Genomic DNA, 20810 nt, shown 5'->3' on the forward strand with positions numbered 1-20810 from the left:
GTTGGCACTAACCAAAACGGACACCATCTTCCAGATGATGGCGAAACTCGAGTCGCACCATATTATTTCTGCACAAATTCATGTTGTTACTCCTATATGACCAGAGAAAGTGAAATATTTGTTGATTTTAAAATGACCCATTTCATGCCTTAACTGTTGAATAGAAAGTGTTGACAGTGCTGAGTAACTCACTTCCTGTACTTTCGTACATATGAAATGGTTAAAAATGGGAACACGTCGGGAACACATTTCACCTACAGCGCCAAAGGAATAAAAAAAGGAACTCATTCCATAATTTTGAATTTTTATTTGTAATGCGCCAATTGACTTATCATAGATTATCATTTGAATTTGTATTTCATGATTTAAAACTGAATTGAATATTCATTTAGTTTTAAAATTGAATATTTGAATATTTAAATCGAATATTTATATATTCAGTTTGATAGATATTGCATTTATTGTTTCTGCATCAAGTTTACAAACTATTATTTCAAGTTGATCAAAGTTTCATATATTAAACTTCTCGGATGCATTCAAATTCAGTTCTCTAAATTCAGATTAAAAACCAGAGACAACATCCTAGTTGGATAACAGGGGATAACAGATAGAATAAAACTCTCTGTGGTAAAACAGAAGCTTCTGGTGGTTTATGAAGCCAATGTGGAATGTTGAAGGTCCATTTTCTAGAGTCTAAGCTTTCAGGTATGGGGTCATAGTAGCTTATAGCCAAAATCATTCAAACACTAGAGACATAGGAAGAAAATTAATTCAACATTCCACATTGGCTTCATAAACTGCCAGAAGCTTCTGTTTAAAACAGAGTGATTCTCTGTGCTCCTCTACCGTTCCTGGATCGCAAAATACCACCACAGACCAAGGGGTAATCCAGACACATCACAGGGGCTACTGAAATCCTTCTATATGAATTTTGCATTCCGTTTTAAAATTCAATTAAAATGGTGCAGCCAGTAAATGGCTCAGTGTTCCAAAACTGTTCACCTGTTTCTATGTCAAGCATGGACAATGTTCCATTTGTTCTTTTTGTGTAATTTTATGGTGCGTGTGGAGCAGAGCATATTTTATCTCCAACTTTCCCCCAAAAAGTGACATATCATATTGATAGAGATTGCTATGTGCTGCAAATTGTTTGGGGGGGCCTTTAAACACTTTTGTCATACTGAATGCAGGCAAATGCAATCAAGCAACGTGCCGTGGCATTGACCAACCAATGGTGTTAGATAATACCCACATATGTTTGCTTGACACCCCTAATTATCAAATTGGAGGAATAAATACAGAAAAAAATACAAATATCAATGAGTGGGATTAATTATTTAAATGATCTATGTGTGCATTAATTCACCCAATTATACGTGCATTTATTCATGGTTGATCTATTTGTGGGCATTTATATATTTTTTTAAATGTAATTCTAATTACAGGTTTGGTCCTCCACAAGAAACAAAAATGTACCTTTTAATGTCGCAGAGTATTGCATTGAAAATTGGTCAAACTCTGCTTAGAGCGGCTATTGCAGTAGCCTAGTCTATATTACATGGTTATATTTCTGCGAAAGCTCCCTTTTCGTAGCCTATGAGGTGAAATTCAGCTTGCTACTAGATAACTTCTTGATAATGAAACTGGACTGTTGTGTGGATAAGAGTTTGTTGGCTAAAATGTACATTATTTCAATGCAGCCTAAACTACAGACTACACACATTTCTTAATTGTTACAATGTAGCGCCTAGATTTTCCATCCTTCTCCCAAAGTCCTTGCCAAGTCGTGTATAACTCTTTGGCGCCTCCTTGTGGCAATGGCACGGCCTTGTATATTGCTTTCACCAATCAAGTTTGAACAGAAAATCTACCTGATCACTGAGGTCATAATAATAAAATCCAAAATAGAACTCAAGTCTTTTATTGAAAAAATATAAATATCAAACACCTCAAATTAACAAAAGAATTGTTTGCATATGCAGGCTGGAATTCAACCATTGCAGATAAAATATATTTAAACACACTGCTCTTTCAAGTGCATTTGTTTTTCACAGCAGCATGTCTCACAAGGAAGGAGTTGACACTTGATTTAGAATGTGTCAGTCCTGTGGTGTGATCCGTTAAGCGAACCTGGCTGAGAAGTAGCCTAGTGGTTAGAGCGTTGTGCCAGTAACTGAAAGGTTGCTAGATCAAATCCGAGCATACAAGGGAAAAATCTGTTGTTCTGCACCGGAACAAGGCAGTTAACTCACTGTTCCTAGGCCATCATTGTAAATAAGAATTTGTTCTTAACTGACTTGCCTAGTTAAAAAGGTTCAATTTGAAAAATAAATAAGTAATCCAGTACTGATCTAAGTCTAGTGTCAACTAGTCCCTTTCCCCATCTCAGTATTCATAAATCTGAAGGGTTCAGATAGGGATATGTATGTTGGTGATGTCTGAACCCAGCCCTATATGGACCTTCCTCTGTATTGCTTTCACCAATCAAGTTTGGAAGAAATGTATTCTTAAGACAAAGTGCTGAAACAGAATTGGTGTTCAGATGTTTACATGGACAACAAGCATTCAGTTATCAACACATCACTACAAGTTTTTGCATGTGCCAGGACTCCATTTTAGAACAGTCTTGGTCCAGTCCCAGAATAAATTAATGTGAGCTTGTCTCAATTCATAACATCTTCTTTAACATAATTACATGAGACATACCAGTAACAGAACTAAAACCTGGGATATACCAGGTTAGTGGTCTTCCCCAACAAATGTTCTTACCAATCTGGTGGCAAAAAGTGTTACCCCTTACTATGGTCCATCACAGACTGATGTAGATATATGAGAGAAAAAAATGTCCTAAAATTCAGGTGACAAAATTCTATTGTGAAAACAGATTTTTTTTATTATATATATATATATATATATTACACACACACCTGAGGGTAATTTGATGAAGACAAACACTTTGTCAAAATCAAATATTAATGCGTAAACTTTTTTTTTTTTAAATACACATGCACCATTGTTATTAGTAATTAAACATCTCAGTACTGCAGAGCTCTCTCAGCAATAACACATCTCAGTACTGCAGAGCTCTCTCAGCAATAAAACATCTCAGTGCTGAATAGCTCTCTCTTTACAAGGTAGATGAGCTCTACCTCATCTACCTGGGTAATAAAACAATAACCTGTACAAATTCCTTGACATAGGTCAAGTGAAATGATATAAGACATATATTCAGCTGTGACTTAAAACAGAAAGTGCATTGGGTTGGCATAAAGCGCTCTGGAGAAAATACCTGAAAAGGAATCATTTAACCACAAAGTGATTGATACTACGGCTTCAAACAAAAACAACCATCACAAATTGATTGAGATTTTAAAAGATGAGACATGAATACTGAGAAAGGGTAAGAATCCACAAAGCTATTTACCTCAAAGTAGAAGATAATCTCTTGTTTTTTTCCATCAAATTGTTCTGAGATACAAATATTGCCCTCATTTCTGAAGTACTATAAATTCATAAAGCACACAGCTCATCACATTATACAGTGAGCTCCAAAAGCATTGAGACAGTGACACTTTTTTGGTTGTTTTGACTCTGTACTCCAGCACTTTGGATTTTAAATCATACAATGAATATGAGGTTAAAGCGCAGACTGTCTAACTTAATCACTCATCATTATTCACGATTCATTCAGGATTATCAGTAATCATGGTAGCATCCATAGTCAGGTAAACGTGTCTAGAAACATTATATTCTTATTTAGAATAAAAGTTGTGCTGCCATCCTGTTAGGAGGTAACAGATTATTTTATTACAATGGTTAAAATGGATTTTCATTGTGTTCCATGGTGGAGCTTTCTGGTACTTAGACTGTACGCAAACAGGAAGTAGAGAATTCGTTCTGCACGCATAGAAGCAGCTAAAAACAACACTACGATGCAGGTCTTTCAGTGTAGTTATTTCTTGTCACGCTTCAGCCTGGGAAAATATGTGTTTTTTAACAAAAGTTTTCAATATATTCATTCAAGAAAAGTCACGCCTTGGGAGTTTTATTGAAGACTTAGTTGTTAGCTATCTGTCTAGTTTTGCATGGGAACGCAACTCAAGGGCAGAATAAAAGTAACAATGCATTATTTATCATTAATTTCTATTGGGCACAAAATAATCTGAGACACAACCAAAACAAACAGCAAATGCATCCAACAAGCTTGTAGAGTCACAAGCTTAATGTAATCATTGTTTTCGTGGCCAGGTCACATGGTCTGGAAAAACTCTTGGTCTTATGTTATAAATGCAACAACAGGTGTTCCTCCTTTCCTTTAAGAATACCAGCACCAATCAGACTTGTTCATTGTTTGTCTTTCATTGCATCCAAATTAAAATAATAATACCACATGTTGATAATCACTAACATAATAACAACGTAATAATGTGAGCACTTCCTAATGCTTCTTAATAAATGTTGTGGTTGGTGTCTTTCTCAGACTCTTACTTACCATCCTAAAATACTGGATTCTTTACTGGTGGTCTTTCTACTTCAATGGAGTGGCATCTGGCAAGAAAACACACAAGCAGAAGAGTTGGACATAATCATACACACATGCAGGTAAACACACACATCCCTGCTCTCCCTTCACACCCTCATAAGCTACAACAATCAAACAGTACAGGCATTTCCTAGTTGGTCTTTTCTGGACCACAAACTTGCTCTGACAATCCTCAAGGTAAACAACAACAACAACAACATAGTAGATGGCGGAATGCCACTGTCTTACCTCAGGCTTGGGCTCATCTTTAGGACTGTTTGACCCACTGGCTTCAGCTGCTAATTAGATTATTTCTAGTAACCCTCTAAATCACGTGTCAAACTCATTCCATGGAGGGCCGAGTGTCTGCAGGTTATCGCCCCTCCCTTGGACTTGAACTCCTTTCACCTGGTTGTCAAATCAAATCAAATTTATTTGTCACATACACATGGTTAGCAGATGTTAATGCGAGTGTAGCGAAATGCTTGTGCTTCTAGTTCCGACAATGCAGTAATAACCAACGAGTAATCTAACCTAACAATTCCAAAACTACTACCTTATATACACACAAGTGTAAAGGGATAAAGAATATGTACATAAAGATATATGAATGAGTGATGGTACAGAACGGCAGGCAAGATGCAGTAGATGGTATCGAGTACAGTATATACATATGAGATGAGTAATGTAGGGTATGTAAACAAAGTGGCATAGTTTAAAGTGGCTAGTGATACATGTATTACAATAAGATGCAGTAGATGTAGACATATGAGATGAATAATGTAGGGTATGTAAACATTATATTAAGTAGCATTGTTTAAAGTGGCTAGTGATATATTTTACATCAAATCCCATCAATTCACATTATTAAAGTGGCTGGAGTTGAGTCAGTGTGTTGGCAGCAGCCACTCAATGTTAGTGGTGGCTGTTTAACAGTCGGATGGCCTTGAGATAGAAGCTGCTTTTCAGTCTCTCGGTCCCAGCTTTGATGCACCTGTACTGACCTCGCCTTCTGGATGATAGCGGGGTGAACAGGCAGTGGCTCGGGTGGTTGTTGTCCTTGATGATCTTTATGGCCTTCCTGTGACATCGGGTGGTGTAGGTGTCCTGGAGGGCAGGTAGTTTGCCCCCGGTGATGCATTGTGCAGACCTCACTACCCTCTGGAGAGCCTTACGGTTGTGGGCGGAGCAGTTGCCGTACCAGGCGGTGATACAGCCCGACAGGATGCTCTCGATTGTGCATCTGTAGAAGTTTGTGAGTGTTTTTGGTGACAAGCCGAATTTCTTCAGCCTCCTGAGGTTGAAGAGGTGCTGCTGTGCCTTCTTCACGATGCTGTCTGTGTGGGTGGACCAATTCAGTTTGTCTGTGATGTGTACGCCGAGGAACTTAAAACTTACTACCCTCTCCACTACTGTCCCATCGATGTGGATAGGGGGGTGCTCCCTCTGCTGTTTCCTGAAGTCCACAATCATCTCCTTAGATTGGTTGACGTTGAGTGTGAGGTTATTTTCCTGACATCACACTCCGAGGGCCCTCACCTCCTCCCTGTAGGCCGTCTCGTCGTTGTTGGTAATCAAGCCTACCACTGTAGTGTTGTCCGCAACTTGATGATTGAATTGGAGGCGTGCGTGGCCACGCAGTCATGGGTGAACAGGGAGTACAGGAGAGGGCTCAGAACGCACCCTTGTGGGGCCCCAGTGTTGAGGATCAGCGGGATGTTGTTACCTACCCTCCCCAACTGGGGGTGGCCCGTCAGGAAGTCAAGTACCCAGTTGCACAGGGTGGGGTCGAGACCCAGGGTCTCGAGCTTGATGACGAGTTTGGAGGGTACTGTGGTGTTAAATGCTGAGCTGTAGTCGATGAACAGCATTCTCACATAGGTATTCCTCTTGTCCAGATGGGTTAGGGTAGTGTGCAGTGTGGTTGAGATCGCATCGTCTGTGGACCTATTTGAGCAGTAAGCAAATTGGAGTGGGTCTAGGGTGTCAGGTAGGGTGGAGGTGATATGGTCCTTGACTAGTCTCTCAAAGCACTTCATGATGACAGAAGTGAGTGCTACGGGGCGGTAGTCGTTTAGCTCAGTTACCTTAGCTTTCTTGGGAACAGGAACTATGGTGGCCCTGTTGAAGCATGTGGGAACAGCAGACTTGGATAAGGATTGATTGAATATGTCCGTAAACACACCAGCCAGCTGGTCTGCGCATGCTCTGAGGGCGCGGCTGGGGATGCCGTCTGGGTCTGCAGCCTTGCGAGGGTTAACACGTTTAAATGTTTTACTCACGTCGGCTGCAGTGAAGGAGAGTCCGCATGTTTTGGTTGGCAAAGCGGGCAAAAAAGTTATTTAGTCTGCCTGGGAGCAAGACATCCTGGTCCGTGACGGGGCTGGTTTTCTTTTTGTAATCCGTCATTGACTGTAGACCCTGCCACATACCTCTTGTGTCTGAGCCGTTGAATTGAGATTCTACTTTGTCTCTATACTGACGCTTAGCTTGTTTGATTGCCTTGCGGAGGGAATAGTTACGCTGTTTGTATTCGGTCATGTTTCCGGTCACCTTGCCCTGATTAAAAGCAGTGGTTCGCGCTTTCAGTTTCACTCGAATGCTGCCATCAATCCACGGTTTCTGGTTTGGGAATGTTTTAATCTTTGCTATGGGAACGACATCTTCAATGCACGTTCTAATGAACTCACACACCGAATCAGCGTATTCGGCAATTTTGTTGCAATGCGGAACATATCCCAGTCCACGTGATGGAAGCAGTCCTGGAGCATGGAATCAGATTGGTCGGACCAGCGTTGAACAGACCTCAGCGCGGGAGCTTCTTGTTTTAGCTTCTGTCTGTAGGCAGGGAGCAACAAAATGGAGTTGTGGTCAGCTTTTCCGACAGGAGGGCGGGGGAGGGCCTTATATGGTTCGCGGAAGTTAGAATAGCAATGATCCAAGGTTTTACCAGCCCTGGTTGCGCAATCGATATGCTGATACAATTTAGGGAGTCTTGTTTTCAGATTAGCCTTGTTAAAATCCCCAGCTACAATGAATGCAGCCTCAGGATATGTGGTTTCCAGTTTGCAAAGAGTCAAATAAAGTTTGTTCAGAGCCATCGATGTGTCTGCTTGGGGGGGAATATATACGGCTGTGATTATAATCGAAGAGAATTCCCTTGGTAGATAATGCGGTCGACATTTGAGAGCCGAGTGTCTGCAGGTTATCGCCCCTTCCCTTGGACTTGAACTCCTTTCACCTGGTTGTCTAAGTCTTAATTGAAAGAAAAATGAAGAAAAAAAAGATAGTAAGCCCTTCATGGAATGAGTTTGACACCCCAGTTCTAGATGAACCCTCTATACTTATAATAAACAGTATAATGTATTTCAAATCAAATTTTATGGTACAACCGCAGAATACAACAGACCTTACCATGAAATGCTTACTTACAAGCCCTTATCCAACAATGCAGTTCAAAAAATAGTTAAGAAAATATTTACTAAATAAATAAAAGAAAAAAGAAGAAAATGACATAACAATAACACGGCTATATACAGGGGGTACCGGTACCGAGTCGATGTGCGGGGGTACAGGCTAGTCAAGGTCATTTGTAAAGTGACTATGCATGGATAATAAACAGCGAGTAGCAGCAGTGTAAAAACAAAGGCGAGGGCAATGTAAATAGTCCGGGTGGCCATTTGATTAATTGTTCAGCAGTCTTATGGTTTGGTGGTAGAAGCTGTTAGGGAGCCTTTTGGTCCTAGACTTGGCACTACGGTACTGCTTGACGTGTGGTAACAGACGGAACAGTCTGTGACTTGGGCGACTGGAGTCTGACAATTTTTTGGGCCTTCCTCTGACACGGCCGAGTACATAGGTCCTGGATGGCAGGAAGCTTGGTCTCAGTGATGTACTGGGCCGTACGCACTACCCTCTGTAGCGCCTTACGATCGGATGCCAAGCAGTTACCATACCAGGCAGTGATGCAACCGGTCTTGCTCTCATTGAGGGAGAGGTTGTTATCCTGGCACCACACTGCCAGGTCTCTGAGGACCTCCCTATAGGCTGTCTCATCATTGTCTGTGATCAGGCCTACCACTGTTGTGTCGTCAGCAAACTTAATGATGGTGTTGGAGTCATGCATGGCCACGCAGTCATGGGTGAACAGGGAGTACAGGAGGGGACTAAGCACGCATCCCTGAGGGGCCCCAGTGTTGAGGATCAGCGTGGCAGATGTGTTATTGACTACTCTTACCACCTGGGGGGGCGGCCCATCAGGAAGTCCAGTTGCAGAGGGAGGTGTTTAGTCCCAGCGTCCTTAACTTAGTGATAAGCTTTGTGGGCAATATTGTGTTGAACGCTGAGCTGTAGCCAATGGTCTGTGACCATTGACGTTTAGCATTTAAGAATCAGTCAGTTACAGGAATCAAATCATCAAGACAAATATGGTTGGAGTTCACTGTAACTGTCGGGTAAACTATCCGCTTAAGTTTCATACACGCCTCCATTCTCCTGCCCCTTTCCAGGCTTGTCTGCGTCCTCTTCCCCTGCTTTGTGGTTGACCATCAGCGGAACCATAATCTCTGCAGAATCACACACAGAAGGAAGACATCAACTACAGCCTCTCTCCTACTGCATCAACTGCTATTTAAGAATTGACCTCTGCTTTATACAGTCTTAAATTAACTGGATTACTTGCCTCATTCTGTCTGGACTCCTTCACTGCCTTTAGCTGAGGAGAAGAGAGAAAAGTTGAGCTTATCATTCTCATACACAGATCACATTAGTATTTGTTGTATTCACTTCTGGATGACAATGAAAAGGAGGCTCAGTGGCAGAATTCCAGGTGAATGCCACTGCCTTCTTACCCTCAGGTTTTGACTCATATTTAGGTGTCAGCTGCTGATGAGAACAGAAGGACAAACTTTCTCTAATCAGATCATTTTGAAATAAACACTACTATACTTCAAAGCATTCAGATGTACAACTGACTAGTTATCCCCACTTTCCCAATACATAGTGTATTATAATTAACTTTTAAGAATCTGTCATTTACAGCAGTGTTTCCCATAGGATTGGTCATTCAACATTGGTTTACAGCAACCAGAGTAGAAGAGGTTCCTTGAATTTAGGATGTACAGTTGAAATTGGAGGTTTACATACACTTCTGTTGGAAGCATTAAAATACATTTTTCAACCACTCCACAAAGTTCTTGGTAACAAACTATAGTTTAGGCAAGTCGGTTAGGACATCTACTTTGTTTATGACAAAGTCATTTTTCCAACAATTGTTAACAGACAGATTATTTCACTGTATCACAATTCCAGTGGATCAGAAGTTTACATACACTGAGTTGACTGTGCCTTTAAAGAGCTTGGAAAATTCCAGAAAATTATGTCATGGCTTTAGAAGCTTCTGATAGGCTAATTGACATTATTTGAGTGTACCTGTGGATGTATTTCAAGGCCTACCTTCAAACTCAGTGACTCTTTGCTTGACATCATGGGAAAATCAAAAGAAATCAGCTAAGACCGCAGAAGAAATATTGTAGACCTCCAAGTCTGGTTCATCCTTGGGAGCAATTTCCAAACGCCTGAAGGTACCACATTCACCTGTACAAACAATAGTACGCAAGTATAAACACCATAGGACCACGCAGCCGTCATACCGCTCAGGAAGGAGATGCGTTCTGGCTCCTAGAGATGAACGTACTTGGTGCGAAAAGTGCAAAGCGATCCCAGAACATCAAAGGACATTGTGAAGATGCTGGAGGAAACAGGTACAAACGTATCTATATCCACAGTAAAACGAGTCCTATATCAACATAACCTGTAAGGCTGCTCAGCAAGGAAGAAGCCACCGCTCCAAAACCGCCATTAAAAAGAAAGACTACGGTTTGCAACTGCACATGGGGACAAAGATCGTACCTTTTGGAGAAATGGCCTCTGGTCTGATGAAACAAAAATAGAACTGTTTGGCCATAATGACCATTGTTATGTTTGGAGGAAAAAGGGGGAGGCTTGAAAGCCGAAGAAAGGGGGTGGCAGCATCATGTTGTGGGGGTGATTTGCTGCAGGAGGGACTGGTGCACTTCACAAAATAGATGGCTTCATGAGGTAGGAAAATTATGTGGATATATTGAAGCAACATCAAGAAATTAGTAAGGAAGTTAAAGCTTGGTCGCAAATGGGTCTTCCAAATGGACAATGACCCCAAGCACACTTCCAGAGTTGTGGTAAAATGGCTTAAGGACAACAAAGTCAAGGTATTAGAGTGGCCATCACAAAGCCCTGACCCCAATCCTATAGAAAATTTGTGGGCAGAACTCAAAAAGCGTGTGCGAGCAAGGACGCCCATAAACCTGACTCAGTTACACCAGCTCTGTCAAGAGGAATGGGCCAACATTCACCCAACTTATTGTGGGAAGCTTGTGAAAGGCTACCCGAAACGTTTGACCCAAGTTAAACAATTTAAAGGCAATGCTACCAAATACTAATTGAGTGTATGTAAACCTCTGACCCACTGGGAATGTGATGAAAGAAATAAAAGTGGAAATAGATCACTCTACTATTATTCTAACATTTCACATTCTTAATATAAAGTGGTGATCCTAACTAGAGGTCAACCGATTATGATTTTTCAACGCCAATACCAATACCGATTATTGGAGGACCATAAAAGCCGATACCGATTAAATTGGCTGTTTTTATTTATTTATTTATTTGTAATAATGACAATTACAACAATACTGAATGAACACATTTTTTTAACTTAATATAATGCATCAAAATAAATTTCACCTCAGGTAAATAATGAAACAAGTTCAATTTGGTTTAAATAATGCAAAGTCCAACAAAGTGTTGGAGAAGAAAGTAAAACTGCAATATGTTCCATGTAAAATATGTGCCATGTAAGAAAGCTAACGTTTCAGTTCCTTGCTCAGAACATAAGAAAGCTGGTGGTTCCTTTTAACATGAGTCTTCAATATTCCCAGGTAAGAAGTTTTATGTTGTGGTTATTATAGGAATAATAGGACTATTTCCCTCTATACCATTTGTATTTCATTAACCTTTGACTATTGGATGTTCTTATAGGCACTTTAGTATTGCCAGTGTAACAGTATAGCTTCCGTCCCTCTCCTCGCTCCTCCCTGGGCTCGAACCAGCAACACAATGACAATTAGCACGCGCTAACTAGCTAGCCATTTCACTTCGGTTACACAAGCCTCATCTCGGGAGTTGATAGGCTTGAAGTCATAAACAGCGCAATGCATGACGCACAACGAAGAGCTGCTGGCAAAATGCACGAAAGTGCTGTTTAAATTCATGTTCATGCGCCTGCTTCTGCCTACCACCGCTCAGTCAGATACTTGTATGCTCAGTCAGATTATATGCAACGCAGGACACGCTAGATAATATCTAGTAATATCATCAACCATGTGTAGTTAACTAGTGATTATGATTGATTGTTTTTTATAAAGGTCAATTTAATGCTAGCTAGCAACTTACCTTGGTTTACTGCATTTGCGTAACTCCTTGTGGAGTGCAACAAGAGAGAGGCAGGTCGTTATTGCGTTGGACTAGTTAAGGTTGCAAGACTCTCGGGATCCCCTGAGCTGACAAGGTGAAAATCTGTCGTTCTGCCCCTGAACAAGGCAGTTAACCCACTGTTCCTAGGCCGTCATTGAAAATAAGAATGTGTTCTTAACTGACTTGCCTAGTTAAATAAAGTTTAAATAAATGTTTTAAACAATTATATATATATATATATATATATATATATATATATAAAATCGGAATGGCCGATTAAATTATGGCCGATTTCAAGTTTTCATAACATTCGAAAATCGGTATTTTCCAAAAATACCGATTTTCGAATGTTATGAAAACTTGAAATCGGCCATAATTTAATCGGCCATTCCGATTAAATCGGTCGACCTCTAATCCTAACTGACCTAAGACAGGGAATTTTTTATAGGGGGGGGGGGGGGGGGGGTGTATCTGTACTTTACTATTTATATATTTGACAACTTGTACTTCACTATATTCCTAAAGAAAATAATGTACTTTTTACTCCATACATTTTCCATGACACCTACAAGTACTTGTTACAATTAGAATGCTCAGACATGACAGCAATATGGTCCAATCCACACACCTATCAATATAATGCATTGTCATTCCTACTGCCTCTGATCTGGCGGACTCACTAAACACAAATACTGCATTTGTAAATGATGCCTGAGTGTTGCAGTGTGCATACATTAATACATTATTAAGACCATTTCAATTAAATTAAATGCACATTGTCTAACGTTTTGGTGAAGCAGTGAGTATGAAGAGTTGGACCAGAAAGAGACAGAGAATCATCCTACCTTTCATTTTCTTCCACACCAACCAAACTGGGGAGTGAAAATACAAATATTTGACAACTTCTTAAAGTACAAGTCTGCATTAACCATTCTATCAGCTATTGAGTATGACTTCACTGACAATTACACGCTTAAGCTGCAAGAACAGATATTTTCAGACAGCACCAATAAACAACCTGCATACAGTACCTGCACACAGTACCTGCACACCTGAACACTACTGTAAATATAGGTAGAACAGGTATCCCCTTCAGGGGGTATAGCTCATCACTGTTGTTGCTGCTGTTATGTCAATCTGTGCTTCACAACTATGTACATGTTAGATAGACGTGCTGTTCTTACCTGTTATGACGGCAACAAGCGCTACAATGGTAACGACAACACCAACAACAACCCCACCACCAATTTCAGAAGGCTCTGAAATGAAAAATAAATTTTGTATTAATACTTTGAATGGAGTTTCAGGTATTCAACATAGGACATTTTGAATGCTGCACTACAACACTAGCAGTGTCACTAACATATCAATAGATAAGATTAACACACGTATGAGTGTCCACTCACCTGGACCAAACACCTCTCCAACTGGCTCACTGACTTCCCCACTAACAGAGTTCTTCAGCTTGCAGATGTACTTGTAACTGTTGGTTGATTTGCCAGTGTCGCTCTTAGAGACAATCAGCTGTTTTCCTATGACCTCCCACGCCCCCTCCCCCACTTTCCAGCTGTAGGTGACGGGTTCAGCACCAGTGGCGTCGCCTTCACAGGTTAGAATGCAGGAGGTTTTGTTGGAGTTGCAGGTATAAGTGATTGTGGGTTTGGAAACTGCCTCTGTAAATTCAGGAACGAAAGAGAAAGAAAAAGCAGGAAAAAAATGCTTGTGAGGCACTGCATAATCTGCTATTTAATATAGAGGCACACAGACAGAAACATTTACTGATAACATAATATATATGTCCTCTCAAGCACTTTGCTGTTGGAACTCCACATAATAAACCCCAATGTCTGTTTTCAACATAGTGTAGCATTGAAAATGTCCTACAACACTAGCAGTGTTACTAACATATCAATACATAAGACTGTAACACACTTGAGGGTCCACTCACCTGGACCAAACACCTCACTGACTTCCCCACTAACGGAGTTCTTCATCTTGCAGAAGTACTTGTAACTGTTGGTTGATTTACCAGTGTAGTTCTTAGAGACAACCAGCTGTTTTCCTATGACCTCCCACGCCCCCTCTCCCTCTTTCCAGCTGTAGGTGACTGGTTCAGCATCAGTGGTGTCGCCCTCACAGGTCAGAGTGCAGGAGGTTTTGTCTGGGTTACAGGAAGAAGTGATGGTGGGTTTGGGGACTGCCTCTGTAAATAGAGGAAAGAAACAGGAATCATTTGGGGAAAAGCTTATGAGGCACAGCAATAGATAACCTGCTGTTTCTACACAACCACACACAGGTACATACACACAGATGTACACACAAACACAGAAATACTTACTGATAACAGACAGTGTATATGTCTGGTCAAGCAGTTTGCTGTTGAACTCCACAGAATAAACTCCACTGTCTGTTTTCTTCAATCCACTGATTCTCAGCTCTCCAGTAGTATTGTCCAGGGTTGTGTGGTTTTTGAAGGCACCATAGATATCCAGACCACCAAAATCCTTGTCCCACTCTGCCACCTTGTTCTTCCCATGCTTCCATAGGATGCTTGTGATGGGGTCAGGCACTGTGGACTTATCTGGTTTCAACACGAGCTCACCTCCCACTTCATGATAAAGATAATCTAGGAGAGCAGACATTTCATACATGTATCAGAGTATCAATGTATCCAGGGTAACACATTATGGTTAGGGTATAAATATGTAGTCCTAACCCTATTGGCATTGAAAGAGACATTATTATCAACCTTTACTGTTTATATCTAGAATTCTGCTTGCTGGGTGTATCTTGTCTATGTAGTCTGACCATTTTACCACTATTTTCCCCCTCACTAACACCACTGGAGTAGAAATTGATCTAGACTACGCAACAGATGAAAATCTTTGGATACACGCTGCCTCGGAGGCTGTCCACTATTATGCAATGGGTGGGTCCAATCCTGAATGCTGATTGGCTAAAAGCACATTCCAGATGGTGTCTATTGCACAAGTTATCATCGGCTAAATCTATGATGTTAAAATGCCTATTTACTCTGTTCCATCTGACTGCGCAATCCACTGTCTCCTCATCCCAGGCAGGGAAGATATACACTTGATCCCCACTATAAAAAGCATTTAGACATTATCTCAGATTTGTATAAACCTTACTGTCCGTCTCTCTGACATTTGCAACATTGTTTCAATATTCAAATTTGATCTCCAACTGTACCATAGTAATGAACGTTTAGGGGTCGGGACGAGAGAGAGAGGCAGGCAGTATTTCTCAGACAGTCAAAATCTTGAATCAGCTGGCATCATTTTTATGAATTTATATACAAAGAAATGTAAATTTAAAAAAGTTATAACGAAATGAAGTGCGGCTAGTTTGCAGTCTTTCCAGCTTCAGTTTGAAGTTATTGTGTTAGCTGTGTTGTTGGCTAGCTCTTTTGAACAACAGTGTCCTAACAAGAGTGCACATTTTCTATGCCAGGCAAAATCGTGCATCATTACATCATTGCTATGGATATATCCAAATAAATGTCACTAGAAAACAGCTTAAACAAATGCAGCTACTTTTTTTTCCTGTCTGCACTGTTTGACTCCTCTGCTCCTCTGTCCTCCACTCGTTACCTGTATTAATGGCATCTGTTTGAACTTGTTATCAGTATAAAAGACACCTGTCCACAACCTCAAACAGTCACACTCCAAACTCCACCATGGCCAAGACCAAAGAGCTGTCAAAGGACATCAGAAAAAAATTGTAGACCTGCACCAGGCTGGGAAGAATCTGCAATCGGTAAGCAGCTTGGTTTGAAGAAATCAACTGTGGGAGCAATTATTAGGAAATGGAAGACATACAAGACCACTGATAATCTCCCTCGATCTGGGGCTCCACGCAAGATCTCACCCCGTGGGGTCAAAATGATCACAAGAACGGTGAGCAAAAATCCCAGAACCACACAGGGCGACCTAGTGAATGACCTGCAGAGAGCTGGGACCAAAGTAACAAAGCCTACCATCAGTAACCCACTACCCCGCCAGGGACTCAAATCCTGCAGTGCCAGACGTGTCCCCCTGCTTAAGCCAGTACATGTCCAGGCCCATCTGAAGTTTGCTAGAGAGCATTTGGATGATCCAGAAGAAGATTGGGAGAATGTCATATGGTCAGATTAAACCAAAATATAACTTTTTTGTAAAAACTCAACTCGTCGTGTTTGGAGGACAAAGAATGCTGAGTTGCATCCAAAGAACACCATACCTACTGTGAAGCATGGGGGTGGAAACATCATGCTTTGGGGCTGTTTTTCTGCAAGGGACCAGGATGACTGATCCGTGTAAAGGAAAGAATGAATGGGGCCATGTATTGTGAGATTTTGAGTGAAAACCTCCCGCCGGGCAACGAGAAGGAGTGGCTTCGTAAGAAGCATTTCAAGGTCCTGGAGTGGCCTAGCCAGTCTCCAGATCTCAACCCCATAGAAAATCTTTGGAGGGAGTTGAAAGTCCGTGTTGCCCAGCAACAGCCCCAAAACATCACTGCTCTAGAGGAGATCTGCATGGAGGAATGGGCCAAAATACCAGCAACAGTGTGTGAAAACCTTGTGAAGACTTACAGAAAACGTTTGACCTCTGTCATTGCCAACAAAGGGTATATAACAAAGTATTGAGAAAAACTTTTGTTATTGACCAAATACTTATTTTCCACCATAATTTGCAAATAAATTCATTAAAAATCCTACAATGTGATTTTCTGGATTTTTTCCCCTCATTTTGTCTCATAGTTGAAGTGTACCTATGACGAAAATTACAGGCCTCTCTCATCTTTTTAAGTTGGAGAACTTGCACAATTGGTGGCTGACTAAATACTTTTTTGCCCTACTGTATATACTTTTAAGAGTGCTATTTGAGGATCCCTTGTAGTAAATGCCTTTTACTACAAGGGGTAGTTATTGAGAAATGATTTACAGTATACACACATCCATGCACACCCAGCCCCTTCTGTATGCTTGCGCCTTGGCTAAATTCGTCTGTGCGTAGCTAAACGGAATAAGAAGAGTGCGGTACTCATACAAACCCACATGCCATGCGTTTTTTCATTGAATTGATTCCCGACTCCGGCGGCTGCGCTTGTTCGTTAAGTTGCAACACGCATATTGTGTTCATACGGCACATTGATACATATCCTATACCTATTGTACATGACAATCAAACATTATGTGATAATGTTGTAGGCTAGGCTATACAATAAGAACACTAGATATAGCACACAAATATTAGGTAGGCCGGTCGGTTCAACTTACCTCCGGAAACCACCTTTTGCGCCAGACGAAAGCAGAAGCACAATCCAATGAACGTAAGTTTGGGCATATTTTCTAGTTAGTTTGTTTACATATTAAATAAAAGTAAATTAAAATTAGATGTGCTAAAAAAAACTGTGCGGGTCATAGCCTTCTTCTTCGCTGAGATTGCGGTTGGCATCCCAAAAAAACACGTTGCATTACCGCCACCTACTAGACTGGGGTATAACTCCCTTATACTTTGCTAAAATAAATAAATAACAAAATACCTTACCATCTAACACTAAAAAAAAAACTCACAAAAATAACAAAGAAATACCACACTCAACTATTTAAATATATTTAGTCCTACTTCAGGCCAACAGCCTGAAAGGATAGGACACTAGCACTTAACACACCCTGCAACTCTTCTGATGTAAAGTCTCGCAGACCCGAATGCCTCTCTGCAGCTGCCACCACAACCTCTATTTTCTGCGACTTACGTTCCATCCCTGCAGTACAATTGATAATCATTACTATAAATGCCCAAAATCCAATCCTACTGAAACATACAGAACCAGTCAAAAGTTTGGACACACCTAATCATTCAAGGGTTTTTCTTTATATTTACTATTTTCTACATTGTAGAATAATAGTGATGATGTCAAAACTATGAAATAACACATATGGAATCATGTAGTAACCAAAAAAGTGTTAAGTAAATCGAAATATATTTTATGTTTGAGATTCTTCAAAGTAGCCACCCTTTGCCTTGATGACAGTTTTTGCACACTCTTTGCATTCTCTCAACCAGCTTCATGAGGTAGTCACCTGGAATGCATTTCTAATAACAGGTGTGCCTTGTTCATTTGTGTAATTTTTGTCCTTCTGAATGCATTTGAGCCAATCAGTTGTCATGACGTTTCCCTCTTTGGGTACAGCAAGCCCCATCTCCCTGCCTCCTGCACACCGTCTACTGTGGTCAGAGAGAGGTCGTAAATTCCTGAGGAGATGATCTCCTCATGGCCACAGTATAGAGACATAGTGAATTTTCATAGAGAACAAAGGAATTTCTTCCACCTCACAGAACTTGAGGTCCGAACAACATTGATGTTCCGGAGAAGATATAAAAGATCGGTAAGGAATCCAGCTACGAACTGGTCCGTTTGTTACAACTTGGGGAAGCTCATGGGAGACGGTGCGGCCACATTACTATAACACTGTTCATATAATAGCCTCAGATATTAGGTTTAAATCTAATTGTTGTATAAGATGAATGAGTGAGGATGATACTGTTTTTAAATTGTGTAATGTGATTTTGGACTGTTTAATGAAGGAAACTGCAATTCCCTTTTGAGTTTAACCTAATCAGTGGGCCGCCCATGAGCCCAGTTAGGGTCGGGTATCCTGGGAAAGGCCCTTTTCTGCAACTCCCGAAAAAAACTCCAACTTTGAGAATGTCTCAACAGACCATGTTTCTCTCAATCACGAGAGGACAAAAGGTTGCAGACCAGCTTACACTCTTAGACTATCGATACCAACAGAATAAGAACAGTCTTTGATAATAATTACTAGTCTGCAGCTAGGAATTCGCTATCATTGAACGCGAAGAACGACAACCGCCGAAACACCTATCGATAACGACATGAATGAATGTCTTTCTGAACTATCCACTCTAACCACAACAGAGAGAGAGAGAGAGAGAGAGAGAGGAAACTCTCCAACAGAAACCCGACGACACACTGAGCGTAAATATAAAGTATATATATTGATTGCAATTGTTCCCGAATGAGTGAGCATTCATGTGAAAAGGATTAGCATTTCAATTGTTATAATTATCAACTGTGTGTTGTCTTATCTTAGTCGACCCCCACTCACTTTGGTACACCAAGCCGCCATGCCGGTTTAGCGCACTAGGGCACATCCCCCTATCATTTCTTGTAACCATATTTACTTTGTTTGATTGTGCACTTCTGCGATTGTTTAGTTAGTTAATAAATAAATGATTTAAGACAATTGATGTATGGATGACTCATAGTGAAGACTGAGTTCGTGCAGAAAACCAACAATTTACGACGTTTGGAATGAGACTAACGTGAGGTAAAGTCAATAATTCATTAATTCGAAGACTAATTGATCAGATATAAAATATCTGAAAAGTTATATTAGGAAATTATAACTTTGTAATCTGAATATTTTCCTTGGTGCACCGACTTCCTAGTTAATTACAGTTACATGATTAATCAGTTTAATCGCGTAATAATAATTACAGAGAATCTTTGATAAAAACTAAGTCTTCAGTTAATGATAGTAAAGACACATTTTTGACACCCCCTGTGAGGACTTTAAAACTAGGATGCACGTTTGGGTCATTTTGATAATATACATTTATGACGCCCCCGTGCGAGGAATCTAAAACAGAATTGGACTTTGCTGTGGAATTCTACATATCAATTGTGCAAACATAATTGTACAAACAGAATGCTTTCTATACAAATTGGTTGTGTGTGTGTTTCCATTTTAGAACAAGATATTTTGGGAGCGCCTCCGGTCCTGTGTCGATAGCAATGAGTGCTAAATTCCAGATTTAGTCCGTTAGGCCAAATGGTACTATTTTTGTCAGTCAATATTAACTTCTAGAGCAAGGGCAGAGAGCCAGTAAGGTTAGAAACTCGGGGACCGAACTAAAGTATTCTGTCCTCCTACCGCACTAAGCAAGTGTGGGCAGACCACGGGCATATCTGTATTTATGTACCCATGTCGCTCCGGTCAACATAACGCTAGCAAAGTATGCTGAATGGTTTAATGTCTTCCATCACTAGTAAACCCACCCTTTCCATGGTGAGAGGACCCTATTTTGTGCTTAGAAGTGATATTTCTGATCAACGTAGGATTAGCTTGCACGGGATGCTAAGCTAACAAAGGGGGAACATTTTTCACTTACTGTTTTCCGTTAAATTCCTCCGCCTTGCGGAGTCCCACCCTTTGTACTTCCGTTTGATTTCAACATTCTGCATCACTGGTGGTGAAGAATCGCAAGTACATCTTTCTAGCGCAGGCGGAACCCCTCGACAACATTCCTCTGAAAAGGCAGCGCGCAAATTTTTTAAAACATTTTTTAAATATGTAACTTTCACACATTAACAAGTCCAATACAGCAAATGAAAGATAAACATCTTTTTAATCTACCCATTGGTGTCCGATTTCAAAAATGCTTTACAGCGAAAGCACAACATATGATTATGTAAGAGAACACTCCCCAGAAATTGACAAAAATGAATGGGAAGTCATTGGCACCGTACGAAACATATACACGGTGTCCAATACCACTCAATTCGGCGTTGTTTCATTCAAAGTTGATTGCAAATGCCATATGGCAAATGCCAAGTGTAACACTCCAAAAATCCAACAGATGGTGAGTGCGCTCCACCGTGGTTTTTCATATTGCAAATGTAACACAAGTCAAGACCCAAAAGTAAAAAAAAATCAAAAACTTATCACCTCCTTAAAAAAGTGCTTTCT

At 40.6% G+C, this 20810-nt stretch overlaps 1 protein-coding gene and 1 long non-coding RNA gene across 3 annotated transcripts; both read right to left on the minus strand.

Annotated features, from left to right (window-relative positions):
* Positions 1 to 1905: 1905 nt before the first annotated feature.
* LOC118941105 lies at positions 1906 to 5055 on the minus strand. Its single transcript, XR_005037389.1, has 2 exons — positions 4772 to 5055; positions 1906 to 4548 (listed from the first exon to the last, which is right to left on the minus strand). It is a non-coding gene; the product is annotated as an uncharacterized LOC118941105 (long non-coding RNA).
* A 3698-nt stretch (positions 5056 to 8753) lies between these two features.
* LOC118941103 (pregnancy-specific beta-1-glycoprotein 2-like) lies at positions 8754 to 17497 on the minus strand. Of its 2 annotated transcripts, none has more exons than XM_036952010.1 (8): positions 17313 to 17497; positions 14373 to 14660; positions 14064 to 14237; positions 13441 to 13707; positions 13219 to 13293; positions 12880 to 12906; positions 9204 to 9236; positions 8754 to 9087 (listed from the first exon to the last, which is right to left on the minus strand). In XM_036952010.1, the coding sequence occupies exons 1-7, from the start codon at positions 17377 to 17379 to the stop codon at positions 9205 to 9207; spliced, it is 930 nt and encodes a 309-aa protein (XP_036807905.1). In that variant the 5' UTR covers positions 17380 to 17497; the 3' UTR covers positions 8754 to 9087; position 9204. The 2 variants fall into 2 exon arrangements, with proteins under 2 accessions (XP_036807905.1, XP_036807903.1); XM_036952008.1 differs by having other exon boundaries at positions 13983 to 14237.
* Positions 17498 to 20810: the final 3313 nt, after the last annotated feature.

This window comes from Oncorhynchus mykiss, chromosome 18 (genome assembly GCF_013265735.2).
Source record: "Oncorhynchus mykiss isolate Arlee chromosome 18, USDA_OmykA_1.1, whole genome shotgun sequence".
Taxonomy (NCBI): Eukaryota; Metazoa; Chordata; class Actinopteri; order Salmoniformes; family Salmonidae; genus Oncorhynchus; species Oncorhynchus mykiss.

What these genes read in the sequence shown, in the direction of transcription:
- LOC118941103 (XM_036952008.1), bottom strand. Translation starts at nt 17,379, where the DNA reads ATGCCCAAACTTACGTTCATTGGATTGTGCTTCTGCTTTCGTCTGGCG. An exon ending in CAGTGAGGTGTTTGGTCCAG is followed by an intron (nt 13,708 to 13,982) that starts GTGAGTGGACCC and finishes CTGAATTTACAG; the next exon opens with AGGCAGTTTCCAAACCCACA. An exon ending in TGGAGAGGTGTTTGGTCCAG is followed by an intron (nt 13,294 to 13,440) that starts GTGAGTGGACAC and finishes TTTTCATTTCAG; the next exon opens with AGCCTTCTGAAATTGGTGGT.